At 41.4% G+C, this 16,211-nt stretch overlaps 1 protein-coding gene across 1 annotated transcript in view; it reads left to right on the top strand.

The window, feature by feature from the left end:
- Positions 1 to 15,771, top strand: part of rxfp1 (relaxin family peptide receptor 1) — a 32,449-nt gene extending 16,678 nt beyond the window's left edge. Inside the window, exons 9-13 of the mRNA XM_082955504.1 lie at positions 3,680 to 3,751; positions 8,664 to 8,893; positions 12,487 to 12,897; positions 14,335 to 14,553; positions 15,156 to 15,771. Of these exons, the coding sequence (XP_082811630.1) occupies positions 3,680 to 3,751; positions 8,664 to 8,893; positions 12,487 to 12,897; positions 14,335 to 14,553; positions 15,156 to 15,460 (1,237 nt within the window). The 3' untranslated portion in view covers positions 15,461 to 15,771. The remainder of the gene's footprint in view (positions 1 to 3,679; positions 3,752 to 8,663; positions 8,894 to 12,486; positions 12,898 to 14,334; positions 14,554 to 15,155) is intronic.
- Positions 15,772 to 16,211: the final 440 nt, after the last annotated feature.

Genomic DNA, 16,211 nt, shown 5'->3' with positions numbered 1-16,211 from the left:
GTAGGTATTTAACAAAAAAAAAGATATAGATATATACAAATATAGATATATATATTACAAAAATGTGTATTTGATGAAACATTGAATTTGGCCTTACTGCTATTAGCCCATAAACACGCATTGCATAATATACAGTCGAAGTTGGAAGTTTACACACTTAGGTTGGAGTCATTACAACTCGTTTTTCAACCACTCCACAAATTTCTTGTTAACAAACTATAGTTTTGGTAAGTCGGTTAGGACATCTACTTTGTGCATGACACAAGTAATTTTTCCAATAATTGTTTACAGACAGATTATTTGACTTGTAATTCACTGTATCACAATTCCAGTGGGTCAGAAGTTTACATACACTAAGTTGACTGTGCCTTTAAACAGCTTGGAAAATTCCAGAAAATTATGTCATGGCCTTAGAAGATTCTGATAGGCTAATTGACATCATTTGAGTCAATTGGAGGTGTACCTGTGGATGTATTTCAAGGCCTACCTTTAAACTCAGTGCCTCTTTGCTTGACATCATGGGAAAATCAAAAGAAATCAGCCAAGGCCTCTGAAAAAAAAATTGTAGACCTCCACAAGTCTGGTTCATCCTTGGGAGCAATTTCCAAACACCTGAAGGTACCATGTTCATCAGTACAAACAATAGTACGCAAGTATAAACACCTTGGGACCACACAGCTTTCATACCGCTCAGGAAGGAGACGCGTTCTGTCTCTAGAGATTAACGTACTTTGGTGCGAAAAGTGCAAATCAATCCCAGAACAACAGCAAAGGACCTTATGAAAATGCTGGAGGAAACAGATACAAAAGTATCTATATCCACAGTAAAACGAGTCCTATATCAATATAACCTGAGAGGCCGCTCAGCAAGGAAGAAGCCACTGCTCCAAAAGTGCCATAAAAAAAGCCAGACTACGGTTTGCAACTGCACATGGGGACAAAGATCATACTTTTTGGAGAAATGTCCTCTGGTCTGATAAAACAAAAATAGAACTGTTTGGCCATAATGACCATCGGTATGTTTGGAGGAAAAAGGGGGAGGCTTGCAAGCCAAAGAACATCATCCCAACCGTGAAGCACGGGGGTGGCAGCATCATGTTGTGGGAGTGCTTTGCTGCAGGAGGGACTGGTGCACTTCACAAAATAGATGGCATCATGAGGCAGGAAAATTATGTGGATATATTGAAGCAACATCTCAAGACATCAGTCAGAAAGTTAAAGCTTGGTCGCAAATGGGTCTTCCAAATGGACAATGACCCCAAGCATACTTCCAAAGTTGTCACAAAATGGCTTAAGGACAACAAAGTCAAGGTATTGGAATGGCCACAAACCCCTGACCTCAATCCCATAGAACATTTGTGGGCAGAACTGAAAAAGCATGTGCGAGCAAGGAGGCCTATAAACCTGGCTCAGTTACACCAGCTCTGTCAGGAGGATTGGGTCAACATTTATTTTCACAACTTATTGTGGGAAGCTTGTGGAAGGATACCCGAAACATTTGATCCAAGTTAAACTATTTAAAGGCAATGCTACCAAATACTAATTGAGTGTATGTAAACTTCTGACCCACTGGGAATGTGATGAAAGAAATAAAAGCAGAAATAAATAATTCCATCTACTATTATTCTGACATTTCACATTCTTAAAATAAAGTGGTGATCCTAACTGACCTAAGACAGGGATTTTTTACGAGGATTAAATGTCAGGAATTGTGAAAAACTGAGTTTAAATGTATTTGGCTAAGGTGTTTGTAAACTTCCAACTTCAACTGTATATACAAAAGTATGTAGACTTCTTCCCTGCTAGAGCTGCCCCGATCACAACACTCATTACCGAGAGTTCCAAACTGCATCTGGAAGCAAAGTCAGCACAAGAATTGTTCGTTGGGAGCTTCATGAAATGGGTTTCTATGGCCGAGCAGCCGCACACAAGCCTAAGATCACCATGCGCAATGCTAAGCGACAACTGGAGTGGAGTAAAGCTCACCACCATTGGACTCTGGGGCAGTGGAAACGCGTTCTCTGGAGTGATGAATCACGCTTCACCATCTGGCAGTCCGATGGACAAATCTGGGTTTGGTAGATGCCAGGAGAATGCTACCATACCGAAAGCATAGTGCTAACTGTAAAGTTTGGTGAAGGAGGAACAATGGTCTGGGGCTGTTTTTCATGATTCGGGCTAGGCCCCTTAGTTCCATTGAAGGGAACTTTGTGGGAACAGTTTGGGGAAGGCATGACAAGGCCTCCGTGCACAAAGCTAGGGCCATACAGAATTGGTTGGTCGAGATCGGTGTGGAAGAACTTGACTGGCCTGCACAGAACCCTGAACTCAACCCCATCGAACACCTTTGGGATGAATTGGAACGCTGACTGCGAGCCAGGCCTAATCGCCCAAAATCTGTGCCCGACCTCACTAATGCTTGTGGCTAAATGGAAGCAAGTCCCCGCAGCAATGTTCCAACATCTTGTGGAAAGCCTTCCCAGAAGAGTGGAGGCAGTTATAGCAGCAAAAGGGGGACCAACTCCATATTAATGCCCATGATTTTGGAATGAGATGTTTGACGAGCAGGTGTCCACATACTTTTGGTGATGTAGTGTGTTTTTTTCCTTACCTCTTAAGCAGTCTATGGACTGCTCTAAACCATGAAATGGCAATGCTCCTCAGTGGCCGACAACTATACTTAAAGCTAATCAGAGAGCATGAATCTCAAAATGGGGGAGCTGACAGGAGTCACAACAAAAAGGAGAAAAGATGTTGTGCAAGCTAGCAAATAATACAAAAATATATAATTATATGGGATTATGAAGAGTGAATTAAATTGTTCCTTTGTCTGGATAGTATCAACAAGGGTTTTCTACAACAATAGTAACATTATCACAGCTAGCTAGTTAGCTAACATTGGATACCTACAAATCAAAATACACAGGGACTAGCATTGCCAAACTTAAAAATGCAATTCTACTCATGTTAGCACTTCACTCAGCATAGTCACACATCATACTATTACAACAGTGTGGCTGTTTTTGGAATAAAATGCTCAATATATTTTCTTAACTTTTACTGCAGTGGGCTAAATCAGGGTCACACAGTTTCTTGGTAGTTTTAAACAAATGTACTTTAAAAAAAAGTATGGTTATGGACTTAAATAAAGAAGACACCTGTACCATGTCAGATATAGAGTTGAAATATTGTTACATTTTGAGTTTCCATCCCAATATAAGTTGTGTAGAGTTAGTACATCTTCTCTATAGATCCATTTCTGTGGCCCTTTCAGACTTCCGAGAAACCCATGATCTATTCCATGCAATTTCACAAATAATCATAGCTTGCATCATGCCCAGACCAAAAGGAACGTGACCTTCCAATGTGCACCCTTTTATCATACAATACAATTATGTGGCTACATAACATGCAATGTGTTTTATGTGTTATCCTATTGGAACAGAGTGCACTCACTGGCCCACACATGAGGAATTCCCTAATTCACACATACCAGGAAAGAAAACAAATAGCATTTTAGGTCATACATCAAAGCTTTCCCCCCCAAAAAAGGTGTAAAAGACCAACAATTTTGGGGAAAGAGTGTGGCAAAGCGGGTCTCTGAAATTCAAATATTTAGTTTAGTTTGTTTTTCTATGTGACCTCCTAAGGGGAACAACTTTTGTTTGTGTTTTTTTAGGAGCATAGAGGGAATCGAGATTGGGAACATACAACGAAGGATGTTTGAACCACTCAAACAACTGACCCACATGTGAGTAGTTTGTTCATTTTGTTTTATCAACTTAATTTGGTGATCAAACACGAAATTACACTTTGAACAAAATCCTTTGCACATTTTAATCTGGCCAAAAAATGATTTGAGTTTAATGATTTCATAAGTTATTTAAAAAGCATTTACACCTCTTAGTTCTTATCCCTCATCCCAATATTTACTTTAACTTTTGCTCTTCCTTTTATCTTTCAAACCATTGCAGTTGCAAACTTTTCCACCACTATTGTAAAAAATTCCTAGTCAATCTGGCCCCAGGTCCTTATCTGAAGCTTCAAGATGTTCACTCTCAACTGTGTGATCACTAGCTGTGCAATACATAATTGATATGACTGTGAGTAAGGTCATCCCAAATCACTGTTGGTCCATGATGAGATGAATTGAAAACCAAATACTTGTCCTCTGACTATATGCTGCACAACTTTGTATCTCGCTTCTATGCAACCTTTGGATGTGCACCCTATCCAGATAAGTGCCCTGAAACAATTCCTTACCCCTACACGCTAGGGACTGGTGTAGATCTGAAAGGACATAATGGATGTAAGCAATATGGCAGAAATACCACCTAGCCTATCAGAGCGCAGGGTAGAGCTTACTCACATATTGCTTCAGATCATGAACTGTCTAGAGAAGTGGTCACCAACCGGTCGAATCCGATCGACAGGTCGATCTCCAAGCCATTCCTCCTCGATCACCAAACATTTCTGTAAAAAACCCAATGCCTTGCATTCCTATTTATTTTATTTGTTTCGCAGTGTTGCCTGTAGGTGCACTTAATTCAGCAGCCCCCAGTGCCGGAAGTCAAAAAGTTTTCAGATTATGATCGGTTTCATGTGTCTGAAGATATAACTCTACCTACCTGGCAGGCCCAGAGAGCAAATCAAGTGCACCTATAGGCAATGTTCCCTCTAAACTGCGCACGTGGGAACTTCCTCCAGGACTGCTGCAGGGAATAAACGCAATGCTGCGCAGAGACGCAAGAGATTGAAATTCCATGGGTTTTCCCGATTAGTTTGCACTATATAGATCGTTTTTTCTGTGAGCGAATCAACATTATATCAGGCCCTTTGCAATGCAACAAACCAAAACAACTTTAACTTTGCAAGATTGAGTCTGTGATTTTGTTATAGGCAGAGCAAGAGTGCGACGGAATTCTACTGGAGGCGGTAGCCCACGAGCAAAGCTTTCAATCCCCGCAAGTAAATGTGCTTTTCAGATCAGTTTAGATCAGAGCCAAGCGTGTGCACATTTGTTGATATTCATTGCTAGTTAGCGAGTTATTAGTTACAGTTATACAAGTTAGTTACAGTTATATAAGTTAGTTATTAGTTACAGTTATATAAGTATAGGTCAGGAAATGGGGAGTCACTGCTTCCTAGAAGAGCACAAAACATGTAGGCTACATTTCAAATCAAATCAAACAATCAAATCAAACACCACATGCACCGAATAAATCAAGTGTAGAAAAAGCATATATATATATATATATATATATATATATATATTTTACCCCTTTTTTTACCCCCAATTTTGTGGTATCCAAATGATAGTAGTTACAGTCTTGTCTCATCGCTGCAACTCCCATATGGCCTCGGGAGAGGCGAAGGTCGAGAGCCATGCGTCCTCCGAAACACAACCCAACCAAGCCGCACTGCTTCTTGACACAATGCCCATCCAACCCGGAAGCCAGCCGCACCAATGTGTCGGAGGAAACATCGTACACCTGGCGACCTGGACAGCGTGCACTGCGCCCGGCCCGCCACAGGAGTCGCTAGTGCCCGATGAGACAAGGATATCCCTGCCGGCCAAACCCTCCCTAACCCGGACAATGCTGGGCCAATTGTGCACCGCCCCATGGGCCTCCCGGTTGCGGCCGGCTGCGACAGAGTCTAGACTCGAACGCAGACTCTCTGGTGGCACAGCTAGCACTGCGATGCAGTGCCTTAGACCACTGCGCCACCTGGGAGGCCATGAAATGCTTTCTTACAAGCCCTTAACCAACAGTGCAGTTCAAGAAGAGTTAAGAAAATATTTACTAAAGTAAAAAATAATAAAAAAGTAACACAATAAAATAACAATAACGAGGCTATATACAGGGGGAACTGGTACCGAGTGTACCAGCTGAATAACTTTTTGAGGATCTGGGGACCCATGCCAAACCTTTTCAGTCTCCTGGGGGGAAAAATGTGTTATCGTGCCCGCTTCACGACTGTCTTGGTGTGTTTGGACCATGATAGTTCGTTGGTGATGTGGACACCAAGGAACTTGAAAAACCCTCGACCTGCTCCACTACAGCCCTGTCGATGTTAATGGGGGCCTGTTTGGCCCACCTTTTCCTGTTGTCCACGATCAGCTCCTTTGTCTTGCTCACATTGAGGGAGAGGTTGTTGTCCTGGCACCACACTGCCAGGTCTCTGATCTCCTCCCTATAGGCTGTCACATCATTGTCGGTGATCAGGCCTACCACTGTTGTGTCGTCAGCAAACTTAATGATGTTGGAGTTGTGTTTAGCCACGCAGTCGTGGGTGAACAGACGTGTTGTTGCCTACCCTTACCACCTGGGGGCGGCCCATCAGGAAGTCCAAGATCCAGTTGCAGAGGGAGGTGTTTAGTCCCAGGGTCCTTAGTTTAGAAATGGCACTATGGTGTTGAATGCTGAGTTGTAGTCAATGAAAAGCTTTCTCACATAGGTGTTCCTTTTGTCCAGGTGTGAAAGGGCAGTGTGGAGTGCGATTGAGATTGCGTCATCTGTGGATCTGTTGGGATGGTATGCGAATTGGAGTGGGTCTAGGGTATCCGGGAGGATACTGTTGATGTGAGCCATGACCAGCCTTTCATGGCTATCAACGTGAGTGCTACAGGGTGGTAATCATTTAGGCAGGTTACCTTCGCTTCCTTGGGCACAGGGACTATGGTGGTCTGCTTGAAACATGTAGCTATAACAGACTCGGTCAGGGAGAAGTTGAAAAAGCTTCTACCAGTTCGAGGTTAGTAATCGCTGTTCTGATGTCCAGAGTTATTTTCGGTCATAAGAGACGGTAGCAGCAACATTGTGTACAAAAGAAGTTAAAAAATAAGTTACAAACAACGCAATTTTTTTTTACAAAATAGCACAGTTGGTTAGGAGGATGTAAAACGTCATCCATCCTCTCCGGCGCCATTTTCAAGCTGTCTTTGAAAAACCAGTCCAGTAAAAAGCTTAGCCTATGTCTTATTAATTAAAGAGGCAGTGTTGGATTTTGAGACAGGCTTGAATATGTAACTAAGCCAATAGGAAAGGGGTAGCCTACATTGTCTAATTCTCTGTATGGCAATAATAATTTATTTTATTTTGTAAAGTGGTTTCTTGCATCATACAATACAATTTACAGTCACCTATTTGACCCATGATTTTACAGAAAATCATTAATTCATGTCAACCCCTTCATAATGTAGAAACGTTAAAAGTCTCAAGCAATGTAGGCCTGCATTGAACACCACATATACAGTAGGCTACTGTAGGCCATAGAAATCAAAAGCTATTCCCATGTGAAAATGTTATGGGATTTGCTCCATTGGTTTTGGTGGTAGGCTTACATTATGCTCAAATAGCTTCCCGAGTGGCGCAGTGGTCTAAGGCACTGCATCTCAGTGCTTGAGGCGTCATTAGACACGCTGGTTTGAATATAGGCTGTATCACAACTGGCCGTAATTGGGAGTCCCATAGGGCGGTGCACAATTGGCCCAGTGTCGTCCGGGTTTGGCCGGTGTAGGCCGTCATTGTAAATAAGAATTTGTTCTTAACTGATTTGCCTAGTTAAATAAAAAGATAATAATTGGCTACTGTCTAAAACTGTAAGGGCACAGCCTCAGTGTTCACTGTAAACGCACACCGGAAGTTGCACAAAATTTCCACTCACAAGACCTACATTTTGCTCAGTGCCCCCAAATTTGAGAGAACATTGTCTATAGACCTACCGCTAACCAATAAGATAGTTCAGATCACAGTGTCTGCACAGTTTCCTTGCGCCAGTCTGTAAAAAGAAGCCTCAAACGCACAGCAGTTGATAATGTGAGATTTCCTTTTTTTATTTTTTAAACATGACTAGAGAGACTCAATGAATACAGCAAAGAGCTGCTGTTTATATGAGTAAGTTCATGTTTAAGTTGTTATTCAGAACTGTCAACAGTTTTATAAGCCATAAAATGTGTGTTACCAGCACTGCAGCTGTAATGAATGAGTAGCCTTTAGCAAACTATTTCGATAAACTTACATTATTATTTGAGACTTGTGTCTTTTTTAATAGAGGAATATTTCACTTTTTCTGGTCATAGGAGTAACACCATGAATTGATGTATGAGGCAAAAATAATGCACTGCGACTTAAGATTCACCGTCAGCTGGAAGACTGTGTCCCCTTTTCACAGTGCAGGGACGGTGAGTTGGGTGAGCAGGAGCCTCACTGCTGCTCCATCCCCTCAGATTGACCATCAGATGCAGGCCATCAGTCCAGTAAAAAAAAGCAAATGATTACGCTCATTCAGCTGTGCCTCACAAGTAGTACAACAAATGATAAATTACCTGTGTGATCAAATAGGATATTTACAATTTTGAAATATAATTTCAAAATGGTCTGAGAACAACATTGGCAGGGCAATTCAAGCTTAGCCAATATGCAGTGCTAATGTATTGGGCCTATAACCTACTGGACAAACCTCATTGTTAGAGAACTGTTTTGAACTGGTTAATGTTGCATAGGCTTACGTTTTCTTAACAGTAGATCTCGGCTTGCATTTTGACTCAAAGTGAACTTGACTCAGAAAAGGTTGGTGACCACTGGCCTAGAGGCTAGGGATGGTATCTGGAGTCTCCTGCTTTCATCCTGGTAATTGATTTCCCTCCTCTTTGTGTTTAGTTACTTTAAGAAGTTCCAGTACTGCGGCTACGCCCCTCACGTGCGCAGCTGCAAGCCCAACACGGACGGCATCTCATCCTTCGAGGACCTCCTGGCCAACATCGTCCTGAGGGTTTTCGTCTGGGTGGTGTCGGCCACCACGTGCTTCGGCAACATCTTCGTCATCTGCATGCGCTCCTACATCCGATCTGAGAACAAGCTCCATGCCATGTGTATCATCTCCCTATGTTGTAAGAGACACCTTTCATATCAATTCAACTCAGGTCCCAATTAGGGCTTGCCCCAATTATTTGACTGGTTGACTGTTTGGTCGAAAGGCTGTTGGTCGACCAAATGTTTTTTTGTCAAGCAGTAGCAAATAAATAAATAAACAAATATAGTACCAGTCAAAAGATTGGACTCACTTACTCGTTCCAGGTTTTTTCTTTATTTTTGATTATTTTATACATTGTAGAATAATAGTGAAGACCTCAAAACTAAGAAATAACACATATGGAATCATGTAGTAACCAAAAAAGTGTTAACAAATCAAAATATATTTGAGATTTTTCAAGGTAGCCACCCATTGCCTTAACAACAGCTTTGCACACTTTTGACATTCTCTCAACCAGCTTCATGAGAAATGCTTTTCCAACAGTCTTGAAGGATTGGTTGAAAGAATCGACAACTTTCGGTCAACCAATCATTTTTTTCATCGGGGACAGCCCTTATTGATTTCAAATAAAGAAAAACCACACTGAAGCTTCAACACATTATTGTAAGGGAAGGTGAGGATTTGTGTCAATATCCAGTGACGATGTCTGTGAGAGGGGCAATGTTCTGGGTGTGTTGATTAAGAAGTGGTGAACACCTCAGAGTGAACATTCTTAGTGAACCCTCACTGCAGGTTTCTTCTATCAGCAAACAAATGAATTGGGGTCTTTAGCTTTGATGTGCAGGCTTAGCTTATGAACTGTCGACATTCACAGTGGCCACCACTAAACCATTGATACATAGTATATTTATTTCTTACTACCGTGGGAGTCGAAGAGAGAGCTACATTATCTGGCTACATAACATGTCTGTGTGCCTTTGCTACAAGCCAGGCCCACCTTACTGCTCTATTAAACTAGCTATGTCACAGATACGGTGATGCAGGGAATGAGATAGACATGTTAATGGCTTACTTCCTTGGAAGTCAGCAGGATAGCGATATTTCTCGAATTTTCCCTGTATCTGTACCCTGCAATGTAAGACACACCTTTCTGTTCAATTTAACTAAGCTTTGATATACAGTATGCAAGGCTTGAGGTAATATTAAAGCTGATCTACCCCCCAAGCCCCCACCCCTGCCCCCCCCCCAAAAAAAGCCTTTAGGTATACAGTATATCGAGAGCTTGGGACTATAAGGATCTATCTGCAAAAAGATGAATTGGCTTTAAAGTTCCGAACTCTCATTGGTTTGAATGATGTCAGCAATTTTTATCTTGTACTCTTTTGAACTTAACAACATTAATTGGAGTATTAAGAGTACTATATAGGTAGAGAACATTGAACAGAACAAGGCTGTCAATAATTAAACTGTGGGAAAAATGCAGATAGAACCCTATAGTCCCAAGCTCTTGATGTGTTTAGGACTTATCTTGTGAAGATCAGAATGTGTTTGGCATACCCCCCACCATCCTTTACAATGTAATGTTGGCATGTGTCAGATGAAAAATGCTTTTTTGATTTGCACATTTGGTACCTTTCTACATCAAAGGAAGTACAATGACACGGTCTAGAGCTATGTTATAGAATGAGTCACTGAGTCATGTGAGAGACAGAGAGCCTAGTGCCATACAGAGGACATGTGAGCGGTAAATATGTTGTCTGTTTTGGCATCACCATGACTGCAGTCAAACACCAGCCAGATGAATGTGTTCTACCAAAATGTCATATGTATTCAATTTACGTGACATTTCTGTTTGATTTCCTTGTGCAAATATATCATCTCTAAGTTGATTGATGGCTTACTGAAAAAGGGGACATCTCAGCGGAGTCAAACAGACTTCAAAGTTTGGCTAAAGCTTACTTGCAAATATGGAGGTTTAAGATAAAGTTAATATATTACCAGAAAAGTTTGTCATTGCTGCTCATAACATCAGTTATATTCAGTGCATAATTTGTAACTTGGGATACAAAAAGTGAGCGTGAGAGGGAGGTAACAGGAACGCATGACAAAAAAGTGGCATAGAGCAGTAGAAGAGTAGAGGCACTTACAGAAGTTACACACAAGGGGAATATTTTTAGTATCCTAGGGTCCAGGAAAAATTGGGCCTTTTATAAACACCATTCATGCAATTCCACATCATTTTACATAACTGGAGACTTTGGCAAAACCTTTTTTAATACCGCACAAATGATCGAAATGGGCAGGTTACTTTGACACTGACAAACTGAGAATATGAGATCAATAAAAACGACATTGTCTTGAATCCATCAATAGCCCAGGCCTAGGTGTGTGGAGACAAATATTGTAGGCTACAATATGAGGAGGAAATTATGGTCCTAAAAAACCCAATAATGTGCAGCTCACTCGCTGGTGATGGCTGATGCGCTTGTGCCAAAAGCCTCTCTCTCTCTCTTGTTTTTAGTAAAACAATATTTCGAAGTTGATTAAATATTTTGGTAGCCTACAACAGGAGCCATTTGCTATCCAACCTGTGTTTTCCAATTTTGTTTTTTCACTGACATATGCCACGCATTCTCGACTGTAGGCTATTCATTGTCATTTGGCTACAATCCACAGCTGAGCTATTTTAAAAAAGAAGCTATTGATCCTCTGTGGCTAAATTATAGGCATTCTCATGGTGAAGTAGTCAATTCTGAATGATTTAATTTATTTCTGAACAGACAGCAGAACTTTCGCAAATGTATTTAAATCCATCAGTGGTGCTGCAGTTCCTTCAGAATCCTTTGCGCGATTCTATAAGGAAATAAATTATATAGTGCAACGCTGGAGAGATGAGTTGCAGGTTCATGTCTATCAGAGCAGATAGATCATATGAAGTGAATCTCATTCTAGTTATGTAAGAGATACTGGCGCGCTTCTCACACAGCCATGGCCACGCGTTGGTCTCAAACGTAGGTTACAATGTTGCGCAAACCTGGGCCAGCCCAAACCGAATCAACTCTTAGAATATTAGACCTGGGCTGAAAATCAACTTTTTCACATTGTTTTTTTTGTGGGGCAGGATAATTAATGAAGAGGCAACTCGAATGAACTTTGATGGTTTTGTTAGAATTTTTACATTGCAAAAGGTGAAAATAATTGTTCAAGGCACGAGAGGTACCGGATCTGGTCAAATAGGTTCCAGAACAAAACAGTTCAAAATGGAGAGGTGCCAGATCCTGTCCTGGCAGGATGCGGCTCAAATTAAGCACTGGTTATATTACAAAGTTTGTACATGACAATTAACCCTGAATGGATTGTTCACTCTGAAATCAATTTGTCCTTCAAATTTACACCTCAGAAGTGTCGAAGTTGAGCTGTACTTATTCCACTTGTAGATGCTCTGAAGGCCTACTACTGAAACTAAAAGCTTGGCCCATTACATTACTGAAGTTTGCATTGCTCCAAGTCTACAGTTTCTCTTTTCTGCACTTTATGACTCTCAAATGAATGTAGAATTAATTGACTATGGAGTAAGTCCATAGTAACCAAGGAGTTAGATTGAAGAGAAATGAACGTTAACCGATGTATGACGTTTCATTGTAAATAGTTGAGCAGATAGTATTAATGCATATACTGAGTTCAATTTGGTAATAGTAATTACTCTAGCAACTCACTTCCACCACCCAGGTGCCGACGGACTGATGGGCGTTTACCTCTTCATGATTGGTGCCTACGACCTCAAGTTCCGCGGTGAGTACAACCGCCACGCCCAGGCCTGGATGGACAGCGTCCAGTGTCAGGTGATCGGCTCCCTCGCCATGCTCTCCACCGAGGTCTCTGTCCTCCTTCTCACCTACCTCACCCTGGAGAAGTACATCTGTATCGTCTACCCCTTCCGGTATTTAACCCCTGGCTGCCGGCGCACTGTCTCGATCCTTCTGAGCATCTGGTTTATTGGCTTCATCATCGCCTTCCTTCCCCTGGTATTCAAAGGATTGTTCAGGAACTTCTATGGTACCAATGGAGTGTGTTTTCCGTTACACTCAGAGCAGCCTGAGACAACGGGGGCGCAGGTGTACTCCATCGTCATCTTCCTGGGTGGGTGTCTTATCTAATTCAAGGTCAAATGAGTCTATTTCCAATGTCATTCTGAAATGACAATTGTTCCAATGGCTCTCTGCTGCTTTTATTAGATGTAGCCTACATTTTATGCCAGTAGCCGGAGGGTTGCTGCCTGGTTCAACTCCAAAGCCTTGCAACTGAACTGACAACAAGAAAGCTGTTGTCAGAATCTGAACTACCGTATAAACTGAGTGTACAAAACATTAGGAACACCTTCCTAATATTGAGTTGCACTGCCTTTTGCCCTCAGAACAGCCTCAATTTGTCAGAGCATGGACTACAAGGTGTCAAAAGCATTTCACAGGGATGGTGGCCCATGTTGACTCCAATGCGTCCCACAGTTGTGTCAAGTTGGCTGGATGTCCTTTGGGTGGTAGACAATTCTTGAAACACACAGGAAACTGTTGAGCGTGAAAAACTCAGCAGCTTTGTAGTTCTTCACACACTCAAACCCATGCGCCTGGCACCTACTACCCCGAGGAAGCTGGTGGGAGGAGCTATAGAGGACTGGCTCATTCTAATGGCTGGAATGAAATCAATGGAACTGAGTCAAACATGGTTTCCATACGTTTGATACCGTTCCATTAATTCCATTCCAGCCTTTACAATGAGCCTGTCCTCCTATAGCTCCTCCCATCAGCCTCCTCTGCTACTACTCTCGTGTGGCTCGTGTGGCTCAGTTGGTAGAGCATGGTGTTTGCAACGCCAGGGTTGTGTGTTCGATTCCCACGGGGGACCAGTACAGAGAAAAAATGTATGAAATGTACTAGCGTCTGCTAAATGACTAAAATGTAAATGTACTATACCCCGTTCAAAGGCTCTTTTGTCTTGCCCGTTCAACCTCTAAATGGCACACATACACAATCCATGTCTCAATTGTCTCAAGGCTTAAAAATCTTTCTTTAACCTGTCTCTTCCCCTTCTTCTACACGGATTGAAGTGGATTTAACAGGTGACATAAATAAGGGAGCATAGCTTTCACCTGGATTCACTTGATCAGTCTGTCATGAAGGAGCAGGTGTTCCTAATGTTTGTACATTCAGTGTATACTTCCATTGTACCATTGAGCAATTTGCTTCAGGGTTACTACACTGTAGGTGGTAGTGTTCCACTATCAGCCTTTCAATAAGGGGTTGGTGGAGAAGACAATTTTCCATTATCGAAAATGTTTCAATTATCTATCTTGTTATCTGTTACAAAGGAAGTACCACGTTAGGCCCCTAAAACAGACGCATCGCTTTGGTCTCATTAAAGATGCCACACTGGCTTTTATTCCATGTGTGTAAAACTGCAGTAATTATTTTAATTGTGTTGTAAAAGCAATTTCATGTTTTACTTTGTATGATAATGGACCTACCATCATCTACAATTGAATAAATTCCATGGAGCTGATTCATTTATTTTCCTCAACAGGCCTGAACCTGGTTGCGTTCCTTATAATCGTACTGTCCTACGGGAGTATGTTCTACAACATCCAGAGGACAGGGACACAGACAACAAAATATAGTAACCACATCAAAAAGGAGGTGACCATAGCCAAGAGGTTCTTTTCCATCGTCATCACCGACTCTCTTTGCTGGATACCCATATTTGTCCTCAAGATTCTATCACTGTTGCAGGTGGAAATTCCAGGTAGGAGTTTCAGTACTGTCACAATCTGACAATTTTTATAATTTCATACATTTTTTGGGAAAACTAGACAGGCTCAATTTGTTGCCTATTAAACTTATGTAAGCTACTATGCAGTGCCATCTTACATCAACATATAATAATTTCAATTAGTCTCTTTTACAGATATTATATTTGCATCATTCAGATTAGTTCCATAATCAATCCTATTTTCTGGTTGTAAATTGAATAGCAAACTTCCAGGCGGATGGGTGTTTGCATGTTTACAAATGGACCAGCATCACAGAACATCCATCATCTTCTCTTTCAGCCCACCAACCCACCTCACCCCTACTTCCTATGTATGTACTGTATACAGTAATGGAACTTTTGAGGGCTAGTAGAAAATGATTTCAACTAGCCTGAGTAACATTAGGGTACACATTTGTTGCCATGTAATATCTGAAAAGACACCATTTCACTGGCCTGATGGGCTAGTTCTAGCTTAATTTCCATCCCTGCCTGTATGTTATGCATATTGTCTACAGGGAGAATGGTATTACAAAAAACACATTTGCGTTGCTCATGTAGTAAATTGACAATAATGTAATCTTCTTCCCGAATAGGAACCATCAGCTCCTGGGTGGTGATCTTCATTCTGCCCATCAACAGCGCCCTCAACCCCATCCTGTACACCCTGACCACACGGCCATTCAAAGAGACCATCCTCCAGGTCTGGGCCAACTACAGGCAGAGGAGACCTCTGATGAGCAACCACACAGCCCACCAACCCTCATTCACATTGCAGGAGATGTGGCCTCTCCAAGAAAACAGCCAGACCCTGACTTTGCCTGGCGACTACCTGGCAAATCCCTCAAAAATATCCTGCACGTCTCAGCTACTGCCCGTGGAAAGAACAAATGGTGTATAATGCCCTTCGGTTTCAACAATTCATGTGGGTTCATGTGAATGGTACGTTTACAGCATGTTGACAGTTGTAGAGTCGATTAACATTTTGCACTGTGATTTGTACAGACAAAGGATCTCATTGTACACGTTGGACTATGTGCAATTCTACTCTGCTGACGCTTAGACTTTGGCTTTGTGAATGCCTTCAGTTTGATGTGATTATTAACATACTTGTTCCTAAAAACATTCATTTCTGTATAGTAGATTGCTCCTGATGTACTGGAGCCTACAGACTGTGAACAGTATTGTTATAGAATAAAGCAATCACTGTCATTCTCTGTTCTGGACTGGGATTGGTCATGTACAGTACCAGTCAAAAGTTTGGACACCTACTCATTCAAGGGTTTTTATTTTTACAATTTCCTACATTGTGGAATAATAGTGAAGACATCAAAACTATGAAATAACACATATGGAATCATGTAGTCTAAAAAAAAAAGTGTTAAATCAAAATATATTTTAGATTCTTCAAAGTAGTCTTGATGACAGCTTTGCACACTCTGGCTTCCACACATAGCCTACAAGCCATTTTAAAATGAGTAATAAATCCATGTAATATAGCCTACACTTCACAAAAAATCTATTTATGTATTTATTTTAGACAGGTCTAAAGAAACATGATATGAAGAAAATCTAGTCTTTTTCAGAAGAAAATAGCATACTTTGAGTTGTCCTGATGTGGCTATGCCAAATGGCTGTGGGCTACACTAGTT

The sequence above is a fragment of the Salmo salar genome, chromosome 09 (assembly GCF_965601325.2).
Source record: "Salmo salar chromosome 09, fSalSal1, whole genome shotgun sequence".
Taxonomy (NCBI): domain Eukaryota; kingdom Metazoa; phylum Chordata; class Actinopteri; order Salmoniformes; family Salmonidae; genus Salmo; species Salmo salar.
This window is presented reverse-complemented; position numbering and strand designations above follow the sequence as displayed.